General features: G+C 50.0%; 1 protein-coding gene across 3 annotated transcripts in view; it reads right to left on the minus strand.

Annotated features, from left to right (window-relative positions):
- STARD8 (StAR related lipid transfer domain containing 8) overlaps positions 1–22,494 on the minus strand; it is a 39,553-nt gene extending 17,059 nt beyond the window's left edge. The window contains exon 1 of one of the 3 annotated variants that reach the window (XM_037045966.1): positions 22,291–22,494. In XM_037045966.1, the coding sequence (XP_036901861.1) occupies positions 22,291–22,408 (118 nt within the window). In that variant the 5' untranslated portion in view covers positions 22,409–22,494. Of the gene's footprint in view, positions 1–15,191; positions 15,391–22,290 lie in introns of those variants that run through there. The other 2 variants (XM_037045967.1, XM_037045968.1) reach the window with 2 other exon arrangements.
- Positions 22,495–26,502: the final 4,008 nt, after the last annotated feature.

Consider the following 26,502-nt stretch of genomic DNA (forward strand, 5'->3'; position numbering starts at 1 on the left):
AGGGACATAGGGCCCAGGACAAGCAATGGGTGGATGTCACAGATGTCCAGATCAAAGTGTCTTTGTTATAGCTGAAGTAGTAACCTCTTGACTCAGGCTGAACATTATAATCTGGGGAGCTTTTAAAAATACCAGTGTCGAAGCCCTAGTTATGATTAATTAAATGAGAATCGTTGCACCCTGGCTGGTATGGTTCAGTGGATTGAGTGCTGGCCTGTGAACCAAAAGGTTGCTGGTTCAATTCCCAGTCAGGGCACATGCCTGGGTTGTGGGCCAGGTCCCCAGTTGTATGTGTGTGAAAGGCAACAGATTAATGTATCTCTCACACATCAATGTTTCTCTCCCTTTCTCCCTCCCTTCCACTCTCTCTAAAAAATAAATAAATAAAATCTTTAAAAAAAGAGTATATACTATCAATGTGACTTACTACTGTTGATGTTACCCTCAGTCACCTCTCAGTCAGCTGGCTGACAATGTTTGTCAGGTTTCTCCACTCTAAACTTAGTCCCCTACCCTTCCCATATTGTACTCTGTAAAAGGAAGTCACTGCTCAGTCCACACTTAAGAAGTGAAAGCCTAGCTGGCGGGCTCAGTTGGTTAGAGGATTGTCTCCATAAGCCAGGATGGCAGGTTCAATCCCCAGTCAGGCCACATATAAGGAAGTGGAACAACAAAGCTCTGTCTGTCTGTCTCTCTCTCCCCCTTCCTCTCTCTCACTCTCTCTTTCTCTCTCTCTCTCAAAATCAATAAATAAATTTAAAGGAAAAAAAGAATCTTTAGGGACAGGATTAGTTTTTTTTGTTTCTTTTTTAGACCTCTCCATTCTGAAGTACATTCAGGTGATTCTGAAGTGCAGCCAAGATAGAAAACCAACCCTGGTCAGTGTGGCTCAGTTGGTTGGAGAATCATCCCATAACCAAAGGTTGTGGGTTTGATTTCTGGTCAGGGCACATGCCTAGATTGAGGGTTCAGTCCTAGGTCCAGGTGTGTACAATCCCCTGTCCAGGTGCATACAGAAGGCTACCAATCAATGCTTTTCTTGCATCGATGTTTCTTTCTCTCTACCTCTCTCTCTAACCAGGCCCGACCCTGCTTAGCTTCCTAGATCAGAAGAGATGGAGCCCACTCAGGGTGGCATGGCTAGAGACTCCACCTCTCTCTCTCTAAAAGCAATGGGAAAGAAAAAGGTCCTGAAGGGAGGATTGAAAAAAAAGAGAGAAAAAAAAGATAGAGAATCACTTTTAGAGAAGCACTAGAAAGCTATAGCATAGGTCTCTGGAAAGACTTGCCAGAGGCCAAGCCCAGGCCATTCTAGTCGCTGGTCCACATTCTCTCTAGGGTTGAGTACAGGAGCAGGAGAGAGGAATGAGCAGTGATGTGAATGCACATGATAGAATGGGGGCAGGCAGGTCTGTGGGTATTCGTGACCCACTCCATAAGGCAGCTAACTTATCTGGAAAGGCATCTCCTCCATGGCCCTCGTGGCAGGATGATTGTCTCCAAAACAAGATCTGTTATCAGCATGGCCTCTCCCACCTTCAGAGAACATAAGAGAAAAGCCAGCATTCTACAGCACTGGAAAAAGGCCTGCATTGCCACCACCTGTATGGAAACCCAAGTTCCCAAAGCGGGCTCTGTGAGGCCAAGCTGGTACCAAGGTAAGCAGAGGGGCTGCCTATACCACTCCAGGCCCTGCTGTTGCACCTGACAACTGCTAGGTCCTGACAAGTAGCTTCTCAGATCATTTCTCTTGGCTGACGCAAGGCTTGTTGCCTTTGACCATCCTAACTCCCAAAGAAGGACCTGCTTAAGGAGATGTCGGCCTTTTGCCAGAGGACTTACATCTCACTTGGTCCCAAGTGCCTATGACTAGCCCCTTTTACCCTCCCAGAAGGATACACTAAAGGACCTATACCACAAGAAGCGTGCCCACCCATCCTTGAGCACTGGACCCCTCAGAAGTGGTGTTTCATTTGATTTTGCACAGAGGGGCTCTCTAGGGTGTCAGTGACCCTGGCAGAGAGATTGCAACAGGTGACTGCCTGGCTAGGCCACCTCTCTCACTAGGGAACCGAGGGAGAGGAGCCCTCACAAGATACCCTACTAAAAGCTGTCATGGATTCCAAAACCACCAAAATGTCCCCTCCGGATCCTGAAGTAGACATTCAGGGGGGTCAGCGATACCCTGTCCACAGGCAGTTGGGTACACTCTTGTCTTTCCCTGCTCCCCCTGCTCTTAGCTGGAATTACAACTCTAACTAGATTCTTACAGGAGAGGGAGGCGGAGGGAAGAAGGGGGACAAGACCAAAATAGCTCTCATCCCACATTCCAAACCTCACAGGAGGGGCACCACACCGAAGGCTGCCGTATTTCAAGCGGCCTAGCTTGGCAGTGGCAGACACTGGCTGGCCTCCGGCTCCTTAGGTCGATGGGCAGAACTTGGGGCCCCACTACACCTGTTTGGATGCCAGCCTCAGTCTCAGCCAGAACTACAGCTAGATGCCAGCTCCTGGGCCCACGTGATTAACACTTCACAGTGTCTCTTTCACAACTGAAGCACCAACAAGGCAAAAGGCGCAGGAGGGTACAGTACTGTGGGACTGTGTGGCAACAGAATGAAGCTACTGAATTTTCTTGCTGGCCAGTGGCAGGTTCACACGAGTGGCTCTCCACTCCAACACCAATCTCTCTTCAGCACTCCATGCCCAAGGCCACAGGGCCATAGGAATTCTTCAACCAGGGACAATTAACTCCAGAGGACCTTTAGCAATATCTGGAGACCTTTCTGATTGTCAAAACTGGGAAGTGATACATCTAGCATTTACTGAGTATAGGCCAGGGATGCTGCTAATCATTCCACAATGCACAGGACAGCCCCCGCAAACGAAAACCAGTTTGAGTCCAGGCATGAAGTACGACACCTTACCTGGGAACCTCAGACACCTCCAGGCAGCCCCACCCCACCTTGGGCATGTCCTGAAGGGTGAGGCGAACAGTGGATGCAATATTCAGTGGAGGGCCCCTGTGTTTGGAACACTGTGGACACCTTGCAGGGTCAGCCAAGGAGAGGTGGCAGCTCTAGTTTGGAGTTGTTATAAATATGGAATTTATACAAGAAACCACCAACTGTACCTTTCCTCCCACGAACATGTGGGCTGAGCTCTAGCATGAAGCTGTAAGTGAGGGTCATAAGGGAAGGTCATAAGGGCTTGTGGCTCAAGCAGAGCTCTGGCCTGCTGAGGCTGCTTGAAAATCTGGGTCCAGAGTCAGCCAAGCCTGTGGTCAGCTAGGCTAGCACTAGATACAGCAGGGCCAAAGCAGGCAGCTGACGTTCCTGCCTGGCCCAGGGCTTCCCTGTGACAGCTAAGGTCAAAGCTGCCACCTGTTCTGTAACAGTTTCTCCTCATTAGCTTTTTTGCCTTCAGGGGGTCCCACCCCCAATACAGTCCCAGGTGCTCTGACAAGGTCATGGTGACAAGAAAACACAGGTGTTTTAATAAGCCACATGCTACTCCATCACCATCAGTCTCCAACCTGGAGGCAAGAGATGCCAGCCTAACCAGTCTGGGGCAGATGTTAGACCAGTGGTAACTGTTCTCCACTGTGGTATGGAAGACTATTGGACTGAAGGTCAGGAGAACTACATTCTGGCCTTAGTTCCACTGGGAACTTCTTGGGTAACCTTGGGCAAGCTAGTACCTCTATCTGAGCCTCAGTTTCTCTACCTAATAATGGCCATTGGCCAAAATCTAGACCTGACGCAGAGGTAGATGTGATTGGCAGTGGGTGACTGAGTAGACGGTGCTGTCCTCCCCTTGCACATTCTCTTCTGGGAGACTGACGTAAGAGTCCTCGGTGTGGGAGGGGGGAACCGAGACCAAACCCATCTTCCCCTCCCAATCCAGCTCTCCTGATTTCCCACCTCCAAAGGCACCAAACATCTACACTTAAATCCCCAGTTATCCTGCTCTGTTTTCTGTCTTTATTCGTGTATTTAGTCACCAAGTTCTATCAACTTTTCCATCAAATGGTCACGGTTTCCCACAGCCAACCGTGCTCTAGGTTCTCATGCCTGGATTATTTCAGTCCTCCAAGGTCCCAGCCTCCAGCTTCTGCTTTCAACGGGTCATCCTGCCAGCATCTGCTTCCAAGAGAGCCCAGCTCTGACCTGGCCACTCTCCTACTCTGCAACCTAACAGGCTCCCCATGGCCCACAGCCCAGACCAGTTGTATCAGACTGCCTTCTACCTGGCACTTGAGGTTATCCACACTCTAGACCCAGCCTGACTTGAATCTGCAAACTTCTACTATTCATCAAGATGGAGGCCAAATGTCCCCTTGCATGAAGCCTTCCTTCCCTGATCTCTCACCAACCTCCTACCACCCAATAGCTCAGTTAAATTAAGTGGCCCCTGACATATTTCCTTTGCCTTCTCAAACGCACAAGAGTCTACCGCCCCAACTCAACCAAAGCTCAACTCCATCAGATCCTACTGGTCTCTGAATCCTCACTGCAGTGTGGTAATGGCTACCGAATGTTCTGGCAACACCCAGACAGGAAATCCTGCTTCCTAACTAAACAGTGTGTGTGGGCCTCTGACTCCACCCCTTCTCTGGTTATCCCCACAGCAAGGACACAGAAGTGAGCACACACCTGAACCTCAGGGCACTGGCTGACTGGCAGAACGTTGCCCCGGGGGAGAAACCACAAGGCCAGGAACCCAGGCCCAGAGATGTGAGAAGGGAAAACAAACCATCCTTGAGGGTAGAGGCATTCTGGCTTCAAGGAGCACTTAGCTCTCTCATCCCCAGCTCCTGCAAGGACATCCAAGAGCACTTGACAAAAGGGACATGCGCCATCTCCTGCTTCCCTCTCTTGGCCTGCAAAGTCTTGGCGGTCACCCGTTTTGACCCTGTGCCACCACTTCTACATCCCACCCCCTTGCCTACTTCCCTTTCCTTTTTCTGAGGCCAAATATAAACTCCCGGACAGGAAATGCCTTGAAGGAGCCTGTCCCCACCCTGAGGTCCAGAGAAAACTGTCCCTGACACAAAGGAAATGGGCTTGAGAGAGGTAACCTCCTCAGCCCAGGCCTGTTCTCCCTCTGGAAGCAACAGACACAACCCCTCTCCTGAGTGCTGTGGTCAGCTAGCCAAGCTGGGCAAAGGGAGGGCTGTGATGCTGAGCACAAAGAGACAATGAGTGCCTAGGGCCTTTGAGGCAGGAGGTGGCAACATTCAAGCTCAGACCACGGTGGAGCAAAGGGAAACAGAGCTCAAACTGGTGGCCAAAAGGCTGTGTAAGACCTAAGATGATAGAGGTTTGGTGGTACAGTGGGAAGAATAACAGGCGAACAATCTGAAGACACAGCTTTTAGCCCTGGCTGTGCTGATTCTTGATGACAACATTTAGAATACTGAATGTAATTATAAGTAATTAATGTAGACACTAATATTTACTGAGTGCATATTATGTGCCAGATTGTATGGGGCAAAACTTAACTTCTCATGCCTCAGTGTCATTATCCGTAGAATCGTGATATGATCATAGCACCATCAACATGGGGTTTCTGTAAGTATAAAATGAGATAATAATAACAGCCAAAAGGTCATTGTTATGCCCCAGGCATTTCTTTAGCTCCTTTTTATATGGTTTAAATCACTGAATCTTCATGCCCAGCCTGTGAGTTAATTGCTCTGATTATCTATTGGACAGATGAGAAAACTGAGGCCCAGAGAGAGCAAGTAACTTGCCCAAGGTCAGCAGCTGAGAAGCGGTGAACCAAGGTGCAAATCCGGGCAGTCTGGCTCCAGACTCAGAGCCACCAAGTTACAAGCCTCCTCATTAAATGGGAGAAATTGCCTGAGACATAGACACAAAAAACACACCAGGGTATTTACAGTAATAAATCCTTAGCCTGACGTAAATTTTTATCAGTGGAGAAAGCACTTGATCATCCCACATTTCACTTGCTTCCCCACAGCAGCCCTGTCCAAAGCAGGCCTACTTGCTGCACAAGTGGGTAAACTCAGACTATGAAAGGTCAAGTGGCTTTTATTGTACTACAGATGGGGACAGGAGCCCACCTAAAAGTCCAGAGCCCTCCTGTTAATTTGTTACCATGTCAGTCTTCCTAGGCTCCCCCATCAAATCTACTCCCCCTTGGCTGTGCACTTACTCAACTAATTTTACTTGAGCACCTACTTGGTGCTAGGCCCTATGTTGGCACCAAGGTCTGAAAACTGTAAAAAAGTCAAACTCCCCTGGAGTACGTGGCTAGAGATGCTACCACGCCCATCCTTCCCAGGGAGGCAGAGGCTAAGAGGAACTGTCCTTTGTAGCAGCCCCTGGACCTGGTTTGGATGCAAGGTAACAGAGAATGAGCTCAAAAGCAATGGAGCTTGGCAGATGGGACAGCCTGATGGAAGGAAGGAAGCTTGCAGCACCCAAGAGCCCTGAGGTAGGAACACTGTGGGGAGAGCTATAGCTTCTGGAGAACACTAACCCCCCCCCATATACCCAATTCCAGTATGGGCCACACCAGCTGGAAGGATCAGAAAGTTAATCCAATTAGCCCCCTGCCTATCCCTAACCACCCATACCTTCTAAATTATGCAACCCAGTTGTCAAGACAGCTCATTAAAACACCTCTCTTCCCTAATGCGACCCAGCACCCTGGTGTCCACCTGCCAGTGCTGGAAGATGCTAATCAAGTGAGCCTGCTGCTGCTGTCAGAACTATGCCCCATATCCCTCCTGCACACCCTCCCCCATCTCAATGCAGCTCTGCTTCAGAGCATCAATACCCAGTCCTTCAAGTTTTCTCTCCTGTCCATCTGTCCACCTGAGGAGGGGGTCAGACAATAGATCTGGGTACTATCTTCCCAAGAGAGACTGATCACTGGTGGGTGTGATGAGAAGTCAGGGGCAGAAGGGAGACCCAAGCCTCAGCTCTTACCTCCTGTGCAGGCAACTGGAAAAAAGGGCAAGGAGAGGCATGGCACAGTGGCTAAGGGTAAGGGCAGTGGGGTCAGTCTGCCTGGGTGGTGATCCCCACTGCATCACCCCCATCTGCACGAGTTTGGATACATTCCTCATTTAACCTTTCCTGGCCTCAGTTTCTTCATGTGTAAAATGGGGATGATGAGCGCCTACCTCACAGCACTATCATGGGAGCTAAGTAACGTCCAATGTGTTAAGAACCTAGAAGCATTCACTAATGCTATTGGTATTCCACTGGCACTGTAGCCTGTTGCAGTGTCACAACTGCCAGCAAAGGAGGCCAGAGGAAGGCCCTGTGGGTTAGCATGGCCAGCGACAGCTTTTCTGAATGGGGGAGGTAGACTGAAGGGACAGAAAAGTCCAGACCTAAGGCCAAGGAGGTGGCAGACTGGAGCACAGCACATCCCCAGTTCAGCAAAAAAAAAAAAAAAAAGGTACTACTAAAGAATGACAACAAGAATAATTCTGTTCATACTGTTGGCTCTAATACTGAACCCCATGAGGTAGGCACATACCTCCATTTTAGAGCTGATCAAATGGAGGCTCACAGGTGTTAAGTCATTTGCCCAGTGTCACACAGTGTCATGTACACCAGAGCACCCGCTCTTCCTGACACTGTCCTGCCCCAGGGATCATGCGTACAACTCAGGTCCACATATCCCTCTTTGTTTTTCCCATTTAGAAGGCCCTACTCAGGTGGGGGACACTCAGGTCAGATTTCTGGGGCAGGGGCTTCACAAGCTCCCTGCCCCTGCCCCAGCTGCACTGACCTCAGCCTGGAGCAGAAACACTGGCTGCAAGTGCCTCCCTCACACCTCAGACAGCCTAGCCTTTGGCAAGGCCAGATAAAGAACAGGAAATCCTCAGCCACCTCCCCGGGAGGTCGCTCCCTCAACCACGGGAACAGAGTGCAGCCTGGACACAGGTTCCTCTGCTGCCTTGACTGGCGGGGGTGGTTTGGGGGAAACAGGGAGGACCTGAGTGTCAGGAGACCTTGATTCCAACTGCTCCCTCCCTGGAGACCATGCCCTTCCCCCGCCCCGCTGCCTGGGCCTCAGGTGGAGATCACGAGGTTCACACTGGGGGATCACACCATCTATCTTACTGCGCTGCTCTGACAAGAATGGGACCATGGAAGTGAAAGTGCTTGGGGCACTTGAAAGACATGGGAGGATTCATCGTTGTCATGGTCACTGACTGCTACAAGAGGAATGACTGGGTTGGTGTTTCTCCCTGTCTGATTCACCCTTCTAGGCTCCACTGTGGGCATGGCTCATACTCATTTCCGGCTTCAATGCTCCTTAAAATATCCCCTTCCCCAACCCCCACCAGCTCAAGAGAAGAAAGCAAGTGGCAGGAAAGCAGTATACACTGGCAGCTGCCACACAGTACACTTCAGTCAACTCATCAAGGGCAGTGCCTCCTCTCACCAGGACTGCCCTGTGTTATGGGGGCATAGGAAGGTGGCCTTCCCCTCCAAGGGTCCCCCAGTCATGGGAGCTGGCTGGACCTGAATGATGGACAAATCAGAGAGAGCTGCAGGAATTGCTTAGACCCAGGATTCTGCAGTTCAGAAAAAGATCATGGAGGCCCTGGCTGGCGTAGCTCAGTGGATTGAGCATGGGCCTGCGAGCCAGACGATTGCGGTTCGATTCCTAGTCAGGGCACATGCCTGGGTTGCAGGCCGGTTCCTTGCAGGCTAACTACCAGCAGGGGACACACAAAAGGCAACCATACATTGATGTTTCTCTCCCTCTCTCCTTTCCCTCTAAAGATAAATAAATAAATAAATAAAATCTAAAAAAAAAAAAGAAAAGAACTCAAACCTTGAAGAAAAAGAAAAAGAAAAAGAAAAAGATCGTGGAGAATTCTTCTGGAAAAATTCAGGCTAGACATAAACAAAGTACAGTGAGGAGCTTCTAGAACCCCAGTTCCCACCCCAAAGACCACAAACAGTAGTATTTGCAGAGGATGGTAATGAGGCTGGGAAGGAGACTGGTCTCAGGTCCCTGGAGGGTCAATCTGAGGCTGTTTGGCCTGGAGAGGATGCAGGGGACACTTTGGTTCTGTCCTCAGAACTCTGAAGGTCAGAGAGAGCAGACAGGGTCTAGGTGGTCACAGGGAGAAGAGCAAGGGCCCAGGGGTAGAACTCAAAGAGACAGAGTTCAGCTCAACATAAAATAAAACTTTTGGACATTCTATGGATGAAAGCAACTGCCTTGAAACACTGCACTCCTAGGTATTGAAGATGCATGAACAGGAACTGCACAAGTATTTGGCAGGAAGACCCCAACTGCAGAAGGAAAGTTGGACCGAATGCCCTCTAAAGGCCCTTCTTCACTGAGTTCTGTCTGCTTCCTATCTCTGGGGCATTATGGAAGAAAGCACAAAGGTGACTTGAGCTGACTATGCCCCCAGCTAGTTCCCACAGAGACCTGGGATCCCAGCAGCACCTTGGGCTGGTACTATCCAGGGGAAACAGGTCATTCATTAACTTGCAGTTCCATGGGTCAGAGGGTAGCCAGCTGGGACAGACCCAAACATGGGGAGGGACTAGAGATCAAACTGCACAAAAACCCATGCTCAAGGAAAACCCAAGCTATGGCAGCGCAATACCCCGCAAGCCCAAACTGATCAGCCAGGTAAGGATATTTAGTGACTGGGTCTGTCAGAATTTGAAGCCAGCTTACCTTTGCCTTGTGGGTAGAAAGAGGGTCTTGACTGGGAACATATACTTTCATAGCTGGAAGGGAGCCTGAGAGACCGCTGAATCTGTGCCTGTGGCCCTTCCCATTTTAAAAATGTTGGCACTGAGGCCCAGAGAAAGCACAAGTCTTCTCTAACATCATTCATGAAGAGGTAGCTACGGAGAGGCACACCTAGAAAGCAGGTTTCCCAACTCTACAGTGAGACCCATAGGGTTCATGAAATGTTGATCCCTTTTCTTCTCGCTGACACTATGGAAAATGGCTTGTGGTCTAGAGCTTTCTAAATTGGACCTGGGTCTTAGCCCGACCCTTCCCACCTCCCACTGCCTGTCAACATGTAGGCTCGCTGAGGAAGGTCTCCTCTTGCAGCCTGGCAGCAATGACGTGGCTGGCAGCTCACATCCCAGCCTGGTGTGGAGGGACCCGTAGCTGTGCTGGAACAGACATACACGTGGCTCCATCCTACCCAAAGTAATGACAGATCCTCTGCGTGGGCATTCCTCACTCTTTCAGACTTTTAAAATGAGCCAGGGTGATCAACTGCTCCAGGAAACACCCCTACCCTGCCCCCCAACTCCAATGCCTAAGAAAACCCTCACCCCACTGCCCATCAGAATCCCTGTCACCTCAATTCCTTCACTACCTAAGCTGAACCTGTGTCCTTGAAGCAATGTGAATAACCACTTCTGTTTGCCCAAGCGAAGACAGAGCGGCAGAAGTTTAATTGGCCCCAGAAGTTCTCATGACTGAATGTTTGTTAATGTTCCCTTGGGGGAAGGTGATGATGGTTCAGGATGGGGTCCCTTTAAGACCTGAGGTGGACAAGGAATTGGTCAATGGCCATCTCCAAGAGGTGACTTTCCGAGGTGGTTATTATGTAGCTCAATCATTAACCAAGCAGTGGCAGGACCCCAGACTTGTTGGAAAAAAGCCACTCCTTTCCCAAGGACAGCCCAAGAGCAGGAGGCCGCAGACAGGGAGAGCACTTGTGGGGTCTGTCCGTCCAGTCCCTCTCACAGCCTGCTCTAGGGAGGTGGGAAGAGAGGCCCAGATGAGGGAAGTTCTCCCGTAGCCCTACACGAGGGTGGAGGAGGGCTGGCCCGGATACAGAGGAAGTCAGCACACCCTTACTGGAGTGGGAGGGAAAAGCGAGACAGTGAGGGTTTTTATCATGAATGAGAAAGGAAGCTCAAAGCTGGGCCACAGCGATTAGATGACAAGTTGGGAAAGACGCTCATCCTGAATGCATCCTGTTTTGCTTCAAACTGGCCTCAGGGGCCAGGAACAGGGGAGGGGCTGGAAGGAGAGTAGCCTCCCAGGAATTCTCCCAGGTCTGTGGACCTCGAGCTCCAGGATGGTCCTGGATGTGGGGAGGCAAGTGGGAGAGTTACAACTCCCATTTACCAATTACAGAACGAGGGCACAGAGTTTGCACAAGAAGCCTCCATGAGGGAGCCTTGAAGCTGAAGCCCCACAGACAGGACGGCTGTGCTGTAAAATGAGGGCTAAAGCTCCATAATCCCTCCAGGTCGAACCTTTCCTGAGCCTCTCTTCCAAGGTTCAGCTCAAATGTCACTGCCTCTGTCAATCACCTTCCCCTTAATCAAAAGCACTCACTCCCTGGTCAGGCCTCCCAGGGCAGAATGCCCTCCTAAACAACTGGAAATATGAACACTGCCAGGATACATGGTGATATTAAGGGACTTTTAATTGCAATAGTGGTACCATGGCTATTTTTTTTTGAGTTCCTATCTTGTAGAGCTATATATTGAACAATTTATTGATAAACTGATAAGGTGTTTGGGATTTATTTCAAAATAACAAGAAAGATGGAGGTACAATTAGGGCAGGATGGGCCATGGACTAATGGCTGTTCAAGGTGGGTGATGAGTACATGGAGCCTTATTAATTAATAACATTTCTACTTTTCTATGTATTTGAAATTATTTTTTAAACCTTTTAACTTATTTTTAGAGAGGGAGAAGGGAGGAAGAAAGAGAGGGAAACATCGATGTGTGAGAGAAATGTGGATCAGCTGCCTCTGGCACGTGCCCCAACCAGAGACCACGCCTACAACCTAGGCATGTGCCTTGACCAGGAACCGAACCAGCAACCTTTTGCTTTGTGGGATGATACTCAACCAGCTGAGCCACACTGGTCAGGGCTGAAATTTTTTTTTAAGATTTTATTTATTTATTTTTAGACAGAGGGGAAGGGAAGGAGAAAGAGAGAGACAGAAACATCAATGCGTGGTTGCCTCTCCTGTGTCCCCTGCTGGGAACTGGCCTACAACCCAGGCATGTGCCCTGACTGGGAATTGATCTGGTGTCCCTTTGTTTCACAGCCTGTGCTCAATCCACTGAGCTACACCAGCCAGGGCCTAAAATTCTTTATAATAATTTTTTTTAAGTTTTTTAAAACTCACCAATTTTGGTAAGTTTTTTTAAAGATTGTATTTATTTATCTTCAAAGGGGAAGGGAAGGAGAGAAGGAGAGAGATATCAATGTATGGTTGCCTCTCATGAGTCCCCTGCTGGGAACTGGCCTGCAACCCAGGCATGTGCCCTGACTGGGAATCGAACCACAGTTGTTTGTTCACAGGCCTGTGCTCAATCCACTGAGCTACACCAGCCAGGGCCATTCATAATAATTTTTTAAAGCCCTCACCAAAGTAAAGACTTGGCACATCATGTATTATCTATGCCACTAACTTCCAAACTAGATGGTAGATTCCCTAAAGGTGCAGTTATACTCTGTGTCCTCCACAAGACCAAGGACCAAGCCTGGACTTAATCATTTGTACAGAACCTGGTAGTTTACAAAACACTTGGCAATGGATCACCTCGTTTAATCCACTGAAGTTGAAAAAGTGGGGGGAAAAACCGAGAGTCTGAGAGGTCAAGCACAGCAGCACAGCCTGGATTCCCTGTTCTCTGCCGAGTACCACCCTGGATCCCCAGAGCATTTCCATCATCAGTTTTACACTCCCTGCTGGTTGAAGTAACAGGTATAGCAATGGTCAGCATGCCAGTTCCCAAGGCAGAATGCTGGGTAAGAAGAGACTTAGCATACAAACACAGCACTTCAGATTGTGACAACAATCCATACTGTGGGTTCCAACCAACTGATTCAAGTTTACCAGGACCAACACCCCTCCTATACACACACACACACACACACACACACACCCCAAGACCCTAAGTCATAGATGAATAGAGCCTTAATAAACACTTGATACAACAACTGTACACACAGTCCATTTTTCCACTACTCTGTTTACGGTTGCAGGGTGAAGCTCACACTCCCCCTCCTAAAACCCTTTCATCTTTCTCTGTTTTACCTGATAACAGTCTCCCAAAGATCCTGGGCTATGATACTCATCCTACCGAAAACAGCACAAGGGGAAAAAGTTCGCATTGTATTCAAGCCAGTGGCAACTCCTTTCAGCCAGAAACTCCTCACGCTGCCTTTGTTGAATCTGAACTTTCCAGGGCTGCAACAGGGAGCTCCGGGAGTCTCCTGGCCAAAACGCACCAGCAGCTGCAATAGCATCCTGATCAGAGAGACTCTGTCCTCTCCTCTCCTGACCTTCTGACTTTCCTGTCACTGCTGCCATCCCTATACCTGGCTCCAGGAGTTCTCTGCTCTTTCTCTGATCGGTAGCCCTAAAAATGAAATCATAAATCTTCAAGAAGACAGAAAGGGTCAAAGTTTGGGCTTCTGTGTGCCACTTTCTTTGCTCCTCTGCTAAAACTGAGAAGGTGTTGTGCTTTAATACGGAAGCCTCACCCCCAACACGCACACAGGGTACACAGCCCCTCTGCACAACTTCAACTCCTTTTCTAGCTCTAAACACCTCCAGATGTCTCACCTCCCAACAGCTTTTTGTCCCCATATCAGGGAGGGGAGCCACAGACATACGGATAGGGTTAGCATAATTATCCAAGAGTTTCTTAAGGGGTGGAAAGAAAGCAAGCAAATAAGGGAGACCAAATGAACTCTGTCCACATAGTGTTGTGTAGCCCTAACTACAGAGGCCCTGGGAGCAAAAATCCCAAATCCAGAACATAGTTGGACAAAAACCAAATCCCAGAAATGAGGACCCAGAATGTTCACTGATATAGTAGCAGTGGTTTTAGAGTGAAACACTCCCCTGCCCCCAACATCATCGCCCCCATCACACTCTTCCCACTTGCTCCATCAACCACTTAGAAGCCACCTGCAACCCCCACCTTCTCTGCACCCTTGGGCTGCCTGCCTTCTCATTCCCACACGAAATTTGTCTTCCTCCATTTCAGGAAGATGAAAGTGAAGGGAAAATTCAGAAAGCAATAAGACAGATGGTGGGTGGGAACAACAACCACTAGAGTGAGGATGGGAACAGGTCCCACAGTAGGAGTCAGGGTTTGAAAATAGCCTTGGGTGTGATTCATCACCCTCTTCTCTGGTCGGCAGACCTCGATGCTCCAAGTGGGAAGGAGACAAGTCAGGGCCTCCAGCCCGATCTCTGGGGAAGGGGGTTCTGTCTTGACTCCACCCTTCCCCACCTTCAACCTGGCCACTTACCCTCCCCACCACCACTGGTTTTCTAGCTGGCTTAGCTGCATAATCACCACAAAGCTCTCCACCTGCATAGTTCCTCACACCCCAAGCATCTCAGACACAACCTTTCACCTGCCGGTTACGAGCCCGGAGCCCCACATGGAGTCATCAAATGTCAAGGCAGAAGAGACCAGCCCTTTAGACCCCCCAATCTAGCTAGCCCACCACCTGAGTTGCAGTTGAAAACACTGGCACACAGAAGGTGCATGACTTTGCTAAGGTCAGGTGAATTAGTGGTTGAACCCCAGTTTCTGGAGTCATAATTCAGGGCTCAACTTTAAAGAGTCTAGGGAAAAGAGAAATCGAGAGAATCGCAGACGATCTAATTTGGAAACTCCAAAGAACTTCTACTAAAAGGCTCAGGGGTTCTCTAACCCAAAACCACTTTGGACTTAATGAGGAAACTGAACCCTGAAAGATGCGACTTATCCAAAGGTTTCCACCTGACCCCAGCAGCTACCCTAATACCAGGAAAGTCCGGGCATTTCTCAGAAGGGAAGGCACTGGCAAAGGGAAAGCCCATACCGCCCGACCAGGAGCTTCCTGGAAATGCCCTCAAACACAGAGGAAGGAGGAGACAGTAGGAGAAGCGACATGACCCGGGCCCAGAGCCAGGGGCCCCGCCACCCACGTATAGCTCCAGTCCCCCTCTGAAACCCCGGAGCGATGGTTCCAGACTCCAGCCAGGCCTGGGGATAATGGGCGGGCAGCCGCTTTCCACCGCCCCACTTGTGAGGCTTCGCTAGGAGAAACAGCCGACAGGCTCAGGGGGTCCCCCAATTTCGGAGACTCCAACCCCAAATTCTGGGACAAAAGTGGCTTGGCTCGCTTCCCCTGCATAGGTCCGGATGTTCCCATGCTGTCGCCCCAACTCCTACCTGGAGGCCTCGTCCACCGCCTTAGGTCAGAGACTCAGACACAGCTGCCAGCGAACAGGAAGCGAGCTCAGGCGGGACTACCGCGTCCTGGGAACGCGCGGAGCCTGGGGTCGGGCGGGGGTAACGGTGCCAGCCAGAGAAGCAGCTGCCGCAGCTCCTTAGCTGTTGTCAAACCGAGGCCACTCAGCGCAGGTGGGGAGGGAGCAGCAGCGAGTAGGGCAGTCGGGGCGCCCCGCCCACCTATAGGGCCCTCGACCAATGAGCATGCAGTCCGGCCCACCAGACTACACAGAAAGTCGTCCAAATTGTGGTGGGCGGGGCTCTTCCTCCTAGCTCCTCCAATCCTCTCGCGGCTGCCTCTTCCTCAGGTCACACCGCTAGGTGGGGGGGCCGGTGGTGGAAAAGGCGCTAGCCCAGAGCCAGCGACTGGGTGAAGAAGTGACACGCACTAATATTTATTGAGGTCTGTATGTGTCGGGCACTGTGTGGGGGATTTACGTATATGTGCCATGTGCACGGGACGGTTCAGTGGCTGGCTGAGGATAATGTACCGGGAGTTCAGAAGACACAACTTCCCTGTGAGATCTGATTAATACAGGCAATTAAGAGAGAACACAGACATTAGATTTTTTTTTTGACATTAGATATTTGAGCAGGAAGTTGTCATTACCCCCTTGCCAGGCTCCAGCATTCTACAACTTCCCCACTACCCTCAGCTCTCAATCCCAAGTGCAAACTCTACCTTCACAGAGAAATGCATGGAAAAGTTGGGGGCATCTGCATTAATCCCGGCAGGAGAGAGCTCCCAAGAGTTGTAACAGCAAGTACCACAAGAAAGCCAGTTTAAATTCATTAAGAAAGCGTTAGGATTTCATTTCTGTCTCGCCTTTCCTCACAAGGGTGAAACACAAGTTCACAACCTTGATTTCATTGTTGAGTTTCAGACTCCTATTAGTCAGGGATGGGAGTACCCAAGAGCCCATACATCCAACCACCATCCTCCACACTTACAAGTACAGAAACTGAGAATAGATGACCACTTAAGTTTACCCAGGAAATTCATGGCAGGGAAAATACCTGCACACTGCTATTTTCTCCATACCTAACAGATGGGAGAAATGAAGCTGAGGTTCCTAGAAAGGAGGTACTGCATTTATCTAATTTGTTGGTTAGAGTACCCAACACGGATGAAAGCAAAATTTACTGATTCTTAGCACAGCAACTTTCTTAACATCACTGGAGGCAGTGGCAGAGCCAGATCTAATGCCAGGCATTCCTTCCTGCCGGACCTTCAGTCCATAAGGCCAAACTGGAATTCTACTTTCCTTCCCTGATGTCCCTGGTGAGAATCAAAGGAAAAATGATGAAGCAAGGCTACCTCAAGTGTGTGTGTACCCTTCCTTTCCTTGCAATGGCAAGACTGCAGGTGGCACTTTGTTCAAGATGAGCCACGTCCCTGTGGGTCTTGGATGGGGATGACACCCGTACACCAGGACTCACTCCAGGATACAAAATCCTACCCAGAGTCGGGTGCACTTATGATGGGTGGGAAGAAAGATTGCCTCTTTTCTGAGGCTAGGCTGTTGCATTTCTAAGCATCCCTAAAGCTCTGAGTTGAAACTTACCTTGCTTCAGGAAAACGTTACAAGGATATAACAGTGTGGGCCCTGCAATGATCCTACAGCTTCCCTAAGGGCAGGAAACCAACAGCCCATTCTTTCCACCCCCTGGCACCAAGCACTGTGCCTACAGCAGTTTCTCAGTAATGTTTACTTACTGGTGGATGAGTGAATTGTGAAAGATATGCAGAGAACAACCATGAAGAAGTTACAATTGTATGAATAATGAGCAAGCCCATTTCATCTTTCAGTAGATACATTTAACTAACTCAGATATGATGGACTCTGAGACACTCAGTTCTCTCTTTTTTTTAAAGAAAGGGCAATCAAACCAGAAAACTACAGAGTACAAAAAGTACAAAAGGTACAAAAAGAGCAATTGCTATAAATAACTAGAACAAGAGCTTCCCGGTGTCTGGCACAGAGTAGGTACTCAATAACAGTACCCGCTGAATTGCTTGAGTGAACACAATTGCCAGGAAAAATTACCATCTTAATATTTGCCATTCATATTGTGACATTTTGAAATGGCCCAAGTGATATCTGGTCTATTTCTTTGGGTCTTGTTTGACCTCCTTCTCTTATCCCATGAGCTTCAGAAAGGCAAAAAAGAGCTCAACCTCTAGAAAGACAAAGATAGCTCATCTCTTTCAATACCACTACCATCTCTTGCTCCCCAAGCCACCCCCAACCCTCCAACCTATGCCAGAGTGTTGCATATGGTGCCTGGAACAGATAAGGAAATGGTACCTTCTCACAAGCTCCTTTCTGCATTTTGAATGGCTCCAAAGATACCTGGAGCCTTTAGATCCTTGGCGTCACTTTTCCCACACTCTTGCCTGCGTGTCCTACAGTACTGCTGCTGCTGTCCTGGGTGCCTGCTCAGCCACCATACAGGAAAACATAGAGTGCATGTGGGCTGGCTGAGGGCAAGTAAAAAGGCTTTGGGGTGCACGCATGCATACATGTGTTTGTATGCCCAAGGTATGGGGCTTCCCTCATTTTACCACAACTGCAGCAGGTGAAAGGCAGGGCAATGGATTCTAGAGCCAGACAGCCTGGGTACAAAGCTCAATTCTGCTAGTAACTAGTTGTGTGACCTTGGGAAAATTACTTTTCAACATTCTGTATTCAGTTTCCTCATCTCTCCAGTGTGGACGATAATCACAGCCCTGACCTTATACAGCTATTGAACAGATCCTCTGGGCTAAATCACACTTGGAATACTGGCTTGCACATAAAAAGTACTTCTAAGTTGTTAGACACAGTGGAAGCCCTGGATCAGGAAGTGGGAGAGCTGGGTGTTAGTCTCAGCTCTCCCACTCTCTGGCTCTGTCACCCAAGGCAAGTCATTGTGTGCTCCAACATTCAGTCCCTTCACCTGTCCGATGAAGGTAGAGCACAACCCCTAGCAGGCCGAGTTGAGACAGTGACTATGAGGGTACACTGCAAAGGGTGGCAACAGGTGGCAAGATGGCAGTGAATGTGTTGCAGAGCTAAGCTTTTCTCCAGGGCTAATCAGCCCCCCCCTTTTTTTTTTTTTTTTTTGCTAGGCAGCAGCAGGGAGAAACTTCATAGGCTATTACCCTAAGCCTCATTCCAAGACACCTGGTTTCCAATAAGTGCCTATCTGAGGGTTTGCAGCAGTCCCTACACCCCTCCCTGCCTAGGAATGGGGGTTCCTGAGGCTGTTGCAAGCAGACCTATGGCCCTACTCTGGAATGGCAAGGAAGAAACCAAACAGACCTTTCCACTACTCTTTTCCACGGAGCTCGAGAAGCAGCAGCAAATAATTCCAGGAAACTCAGCCAGGAACGACAAAAAGGGAGAAGAAGCCTGAGGGGGAAATGAATTACACTCGGACAGGCCCATCCAGCACATGACCACAGATGCCCTCACACTTGCACACACATTCCTGCATGCCTGATCGAAAGCCCACCCATCAGGCCTGGGAGGATAAAGGCCAGCTCCCTGGTGTCTCAGGGCCCCCACCCAGCTCCATGAAAGGGAGCTATTGACAGGATCCCACAACATGGGATACTTTATTACACCTCATCAAAAAAAAATCCTCAGGAGCCATGGCAGGGGGGTGTGAACTAAGAGGAGCAGCCAGAGTACAGCTAGACATGGGGAGGTAGAGAGGTGGTGGTGGGGGGAGCTTGCAGCGGTGAGGGGCACACAGGCACCTCACTGAGTGGGCACTGCTAAGTGGGGGTGGGGGCTGGAGAGCTAGGTCTTGAGAGGAGTACAAAGACCGCGTCTCGGCCCAGGGACCACTGTAGGGGTGCCCACTCCACACACCAGAGACCTTGGAAGGGGGAGTTCTGTGCTAGGCTGGGAGCCCCTGGCTGGCTGTGTGGGGAGCTGGAGCACTGGCCAAGCCAGGCATAGGCCAGGGGACTTTCAGGGGTCCCTCACCCTCTCTGGGCTCCCCCTCCTTAAGCAAGGACACAGAAGCACTCATTTACTCCATTGAAAGGAAAGTGTTGGGGCAGCTCATGAGGCCTCCAGGAACCTGGACCCAGGCCCACTCAGTCACTGTCCCTGACTCTTCCCTGGACACCCCAAATCTTGTCCCTTTCCCCCCCAAAAACACCAAAGTGTCAGCTTGATGAAGGGCTGGCCCCCAGTCTCCATGTAACAGACCCCCCAGGTCATGACAGTCTGAGGGGCCCCATTTCACGCCCAGGATGGGTCCCTGCCCTGGCTTCACTGGTCCATCTCAAAGGGGCAAGAGGTTGTCTGCTGTAGACAGATGGAGCATTCCCCCTCCCCAGTTCCCTCAGGGAGGCCTACCTGCCTTGGCCCCCCAAAATAAGAGAGAACAACACACTGGGCAGAGCACTTGGGGACTGTGGCACTGACACCCAGAGCAGTATGTCCACCCACTCCACACCCCATTTCTGTCCTTCAAAGGAAGGTCACAGGGTGGTGAGGGAAGATGAGTAAAAGCAAATCCATTTCTAACACAAGCGTCCTTGTACCCTCTCCATGAACACAAACAAGCAGCGAAGGTTAGGGTAACCCTCCTTCAACCCCCCCCCAATAATCTCCTCTGCCTGATTTAGTTTCAGCCCTCAAGCTTGCCCCTTCCTGGCTAGGCTCAGATTCCTTATCTGAAAATACACAGGACTGGGCCATGGTTTCTAGGGTCCCTTCTTTCCAGCACATTCTCTGCTTCTGTGAGCTTCTCTATGTGTTCCTGGGGGAGTGATGCTCCCAGAAAGGCAACATTCATGGGGCTTCTATAGAGCAACGAAGGGGTTGGGGGCATGAGGGTCCTCTGAGGATGGGGAGTAGCTGGGGGCCAGGCCAGACAGAGCAAAGTGAGAAAAAAGGAAGTGGGTGCTTAGGTGAAAAGGCAGAGGATGGGAAGCCAACCCAGCCTAGAAGGCTAGAGACCAGGCCTCTGCCTCCAACACTGCCCCCAGCTCACCCTTCTGCAGTGGACACCCTGAGCCCTTAAACAGAGTTCAGGATCCTGCTCCCTTGCCTGGGACCCTTCCACATATCCCTCTAGGGAAGGAGCTCCCAGGACACAACCTAGGAAGGTGAGGAGGAGCTGGAAGAGGAGGAGAGACAGGGTTCTGCCTTACCATCCAAGGCTACCCCATCAATCAGCCTGCTCTCTGGTGTAATCAAATCTGACACCCATGAAGTTGGAGGGCTGTGGGGGCATGTGGGGGCACTTTTACAGGCTATGCCCAGAGCCTGGCCCAGTCTGCCCCTGTGATTCTGGGTTTCTAGGACTTGGCAATCTCAATTCAATCAGACACAGCCCATCCCCTGGACATCCAGACAGCTCCTTCCCTGAAGACAGCCTTCAGATGCACCAGGATGACATCAGAAAAGAAGAACCTGGGGTGTGTGGTGAGGCTTGAAGGCCACTCAACACAGAATATGGGCTCCTCTTGGTCTTGGAGTCCTTGTCCCCTCATGGCAGGCCCTTCCCTAAGTACAGTCTCCCACCCCACTCCCCCAATACCCCTTCTGTCCCTCCGGCTCTCCCTCCCTCCCCCTTTCTCTCTCACTCAATAAAAGTTCTGATCTGATTGTCATCCAGGAGAAGGGCTTCCCAATGCATATGTATCAATGTGTCGGTCAACGTGGGCATCCAGTTGCTGACAGGGGGCTGGGGCCCAAAACAGGGCAGATGGGCCCAACAGCTGGGGTGTCCCTGTCTTCCTGGAACTGCCATGCCACTAAGGGAAGCAACAGCAGCTCCGGATGGAGAGTGGCCAACTCAGGCAGGTGGGCAGCCAGGTCAGGTTCCAGAGGACAGGGTGAGAGGTAGGGCAGTGATGCTTCCAGGTTGGAAACCTTATGTCTCTGGATGGACAGGAATACCCTTCCAGAAAACACAAAGAAAGTGGCTCTTGTGCCCCACCTCCACCAAGGCTTCTGGGTCAGGGGCAGGGCACTGCAACTCCGGTTTTTACTCTGCTTCTACCACAGATGTGCTGTGTGACCTCGCTGAGAATCTTACCCTCTCTGGGCCCCCATGTCCACATTTGTGCAATTAGAGGGTCTGATCTGAGCATCTCTGTGGGCCCTATCCTTCAGTGAATTCATGTTCCATGACAAATCTATGTTGAGAAACCCAACCCAATTTGCCATTTCCTCCCTGCCATTTTGGCAGGAGCAAGGAACAATTTACTGGGGAAAAGGAACAGGCAGAGCCTGGAAATTTTTTTAAGTGCTCAAAGACATATTTTTTAAAAAGACAAAGTGCCGGGCACTCTGGGCGACCTATTGGAGTGAAAACAGACCCTGGAATGGAGCTTTCAGTCAATTCAAGCAGACCAAAAATGTGCTGCCAGGGGAACTGGGTTGTGTCCTGCAATTAGGGGACAGAGTTAGGCAGTAAAGGACCCTTAAAGGGATGGGAGATGTAGGGAGCTACTAAATAGGTAGTGAGATCCAAGAATACGATGATAAAAAGAGACATAGAAGGATAGACAGACAATGGAATGAAGAGGTGAAAATACCCACTGAGAGTTAGACATATAGTAGGACAGGAAGACAGACAGGAGGGTGGAAGTGCGACACCAGAGGCAGAGACAAAGAAACTGCTGTAGGAGTAAGAGGTTTATTAAACACCTACTGTGTGTTAATAACTAAAATAATGTGGTTTTTTTTTCTTGAGTTCAGGATGAAGGCAGAGAGAGAGAGGTGGGTAGGAATGAAGCCAGACAGTAGGGATAAAAGGACAAGACACCTTGGGGCAAAGCAAGAGCTGGCTAAGAATGAGGAGAAAGCAGGCATGCTGAGGTGGAAGGTCTGAAAAAGGGCGACTACCAGCCAGGGGTGGGATTTCCCCAAACGGACCTAGGGCTACCACATGAAAACGGGACTAGAACCGAAGACGAAAGGGCTGGGAGCTGGGCAGAGCCACGGGGATTGGGACGGCAGCGCGGAAACTCTCAGCCAAATGCAGCCGAGCCCTGACCTCTCGCCAGGGTTCACCCCGCTCTGTTCACCTGGTTTCCAGCGCGGAGCGTCGCCCCGGATGCCCTTCACACCCCACGGCGTCCTTGGCGTCCAGGTCTGAGGCTTCGGAAGCCGCACGGCCGGCCCCCAGCCCCGCGCCTCGGCCATGCGTCGGCGGCGGCTCAGAAGGCTGCAGGCAGCGAGCAGGATCGCTGGCGCCTCGGGTGGTTGCACCCAGACTGAGCCCGCAGCCCGGGAAGGACCGAGTGAGGGCGGGGCTGAGGGAGTCAAGGCCTGGTTGTTGCCCCGCCCCTCATAGCAGCTAGAAAGTTCCACGCCCCCACCTTGAGCCGGGACCCCCCCCCCCCCCCGCCGCACCTTTCTCTGTTCCACACTGGCCTCAAGTCATTTAGCTCCTGTACTCTGGCTCCTTACCGCCACCGGGCCTCGTATCTGACCCTTTACACCCTGGTCCCCTATTTTAGAGGTGTCTCCCTGGGGAATCCCACTCCTTCCTACTCTGCTACCTCAGTGTGATAGAGTGAGGGTCTTCTCTGTCCCCGGGTCAGCCTGTCTGCCACCTGTTTACCCCAAATATCACCAAACTTGTGACCTTGTGCAGCAGTCAGATGGAGAAAGAAGGTGGCTTGCACCATCTAGGCGCCCAGTCGCTTTTGACACTTACTCTGGCTCTCTGTCTGACCACAGCAAGGGGACCTAGGGTCCAAACACGGACACAGTGAAACCCTTCTGGTACCAAGATTATCCTGGACTTTATGAGGGGAAGCATGCCTTATAGACTCGCTTATGTTATAGATGCAAAACTGAGGCCCAAGAATGCAAATGACTTGGCAATTATCTAAGGAGGACAATTATCTCTACGTTGCAGGACTGTTGTGAGGATACAGAGGGGCTGAGCATGGTGTCCGAGTACAGTGTCTGTAAAGAAAGATGCACTTTTATTCTCCAAGAGATCCACCATGAAAACAGCCCGGACCCAGGACCCTAAGTTATATAACTTAAGTTCCCTTAACCCTGGCTTGCACATGCAGCAAGCAAACTTGCATTACCTGATCTGCATTTGTTTACAATGGAGGGAAGACAGAAAGCTGCCAGCTCTCAGACCTGGCATTTCCACTCCACATCTCGTGGTGGACAGTAAGGGCAACATTCTAATAGTGGCTGTGCATCAACTGTGGTATAACCTGGCTCATTTTTCCTCTCTCGGCCTCGGTTTCCCCATCTGTAACAAGATAATAATCCTATGACACCAAGGGAATTATAGTAAGGGGATACACAGGTGAACGTCACAGCCCACCCCTCTATCATCTCCATGCCTTGTGCCATGAGAGTAGAGGTAAGCGACCGCAAGATGGAGGGACAGGCTGGGAAAAGGAAGACGAGTTTGTGAAATGAGATGTGCTTATTTGCACGAGATTGTTCACCCACTGTCCTTAGACTCAATGTCAGAGCTGGAAGGAAATATGAGATTAACATCTCGATCTTCCTGTCAGTCATCCTTTTCTCCAAGGCAGTGCTGGCACACACTAGGTGTGTGCCACAAAACATTTATTGAATGAACACGTTCTTCACGTGTGGCAGAGGACTTGCCCAAGTGAGTCTGTTTCACAGTCAAGACAGATTTCCTGTCTATTCCACCTTCTACTAGGTCAGGCTGCTTCATGGGATTCTTTTTGGCTTTCCTCTATATGATCATAAACCATGGGAAGCTCATTCCTCTCTCCCAGTACTCTCTGGTCTGTCAGCAGTCCCCATGCTGGACCATCTCAACCAGAATGAACAACCATCCGGAGGCTCCTCTCTGTGCCTAGCTTGCTATTGCCAACCCTTTGACTTCTGTGTTTCCAGCAGTCCCTGCACTACACCTACTATGGGGACAAGTTCCCCCCTGGGGAAAAGGAGGCCTCAGTCAGCTTCCTCCGTGCACAGGAGTTTCCCTTTTGCTCACTCACTGGTCAGGCAGGAACATGGGACACAGGGACACAGCCCCTCCGAAGGCAGCAACCTAGAAGGAAGGGCGGCTGCGGCCATTTCCTACCCTGCTAAGGCATCTCCCTCCCTGGCCAGTCCCTCCCCTACTTCCTGAGTTCTGCTGCTCCGGCCTTAGGCAGAACAGTGATGTGAAAGGGCTCCAAAGTTTAACTGGAATCACAGAACCGGGTAACTGGGGAGGACCCCAAAGGTCATTTATTCCCAGCCCCTCCCAACTGCAGGAATGCCCTCCCTCTGTTAGCAAATCTGACCTAACCTCTTACAGCTTCAATTTCCTTTTTTATAAAATGACAGGATGACACGCACCTGACAATGTTGTTGTGGGAGGAAATGTGAGAAAGGATTTAATAAAAGCTAATGTGTACTGAGTGCTAACTCTATGCCTGGCAACATTCTTACCACAACCTCCTACCACCCCCATTTTATACGTGGTGAAACCAAGGGACAACAAACTTAATGTGTCTTGCTAAGTTCACACAGCTAAGAGTGGTGATGGCAGAATTTGAGCCCCAAAGCTCATTTGTCACCCTTGTGATGGCAGTCATCATCCTTGCCCCAGGGAATGGTCCATCGTAAAGTTTTAATGAGTTCACATATGCCTGTGTGTCTGGAACTTTTGTATTCAAGCAGCCCTAAGGGCAATGGGGAAATAATGGGAAGAAACTCTGGAGGCAAGTGCTGAAAATGGACCCTGAAACTTCGGCTCCATGCAGGGAATGTCTTTGAAGTGCCTGCTTTTATCTTAAACATCTACTTGAATTTCCTATTGTCTTTGAGAAAAGCTGGCACTCCAAGAAGATGGACCACTTCAGTCCCTGCATTCCTATGCTCCAGGCTACTGCCTTTTACTGCAGGGGTACCAGACACCAGGCACATGGTAGGCCCTCAGTCACTGAGAAGAGCCAATGTTTATGAACCACTTTTGATGTGAACCAGCAGTCTAAGCACTTTTCACATATGATTTAATCATCACGATAACTCTATAAGGGGGTCAAATTATTATCATCGCTCTCATTCTTAACGGCAAAACTGCAGCACAGAGAAGTTAAATGATTTGCTCGTGGTGACAGTTTGGAAGTGACCACTGGGCTTTAAGCCCAGTCTGTCAGCCTTGGGTAGTAACCACTACATATGCCTCAGGCCACAGCATAGCCTCTCTTACTCACCTGTCTCCACCACTTTCCACCAGGAAGATTGAGTTGGTTCTTGGAAGCCATAGGTCTTACTCCAGTTAGATCAGCAGCTCCTTGAGGGCAGAGATGTGGAACTTCTCCACCCAACTCACCCTTCCCCACATTGATGCTATGTAAGGGCCTGGGCTGTGCACAGGGCTGCTCATTTATATGTGGCAACTGACTGCTTCCTGGCTTACAGCAGTCTCTTGGACCTAGCATCGATAGGGCTGGTGGATAGAGCCCTAGAATTTCAGTCAGGAGTCCTTTGCCACACTGGAGTCCTCTTATCAAAGGACATCCAGCTTCAGAAATGACTGCCCACCCATCAACAGGAACAAGACCACACTTCCAGATGGACATTCAGAGTGCTGCCCAAGGTCATCCAGCCCAATCGTCTGTCATTTCTAGAACCTCATTAACTTAACTTTGTTACCCTCCAGATGTGTTTTCTATGCTTTTCTCTTTCACAAAAATGTTCATCCTTATTTCCTTGAACTTATTTCACAGTCAGTTGTTTGGTGCTTTCAATGCATCTGACACTGTTCTACGTTCTTGGCACATTTTAACTTGTAGACTTCTTATGGAAACCCTCTACGTGCTATTATCCCATTTTACAGATGAGGAAGCTGGGGCACAAAGAGGTGGAGTTATTTGCTCCATTCCCTGCACCTGGCCTGTCAGGCCCTCCTATGAAGAGCATAAGCCATTCCCTTTCTGGGGGTTCCCACAGCTCAGTTACATCAGCAATCATTCTATATTGAGCTTAGTTATATCTATATGTCTTCCTGCCTAATAGGAGTTTGAGCCCTCTCAGGGAAGAGATTGCATTTTATTATTTATGGCATATTCATTGCTCAGGAAGGAGTTTGGCACAGAGTTGACACTTAGGGAATATTTCTTAAAGGACTGAATGAAGAGTGTGTGAGTGAGGGAGCGGCCCAGAGGCAGTCTTGACCAAACAAAATGGTGGCTGAGAGATTTGGGATTTTCTTTCCCCACTGTCACTGGGGTGGAAGAATATAAATATGGCTCAACATTTGAGCATGAAATGCAAACCACAAATGGTAAGGGGAA

The sequence above is a fragment of the Sturnira hondurensis genome, unplaced genomic scaffold, assembly GCF_014824575.4.
Source record: "Sturnira hondurensis isolate 20B ecotype Veracruz unplaced genomic scaffold, ASM1482457v3 Scaffold0004711, whole genome shotgun sequence".
Classification (NCBI taxonomy): Eukaryota; Metazoa; Chordata; class Mammalia; order Chiroptera; family Phyllostomidae; genus Sturnira; species Sturnira hondurensis.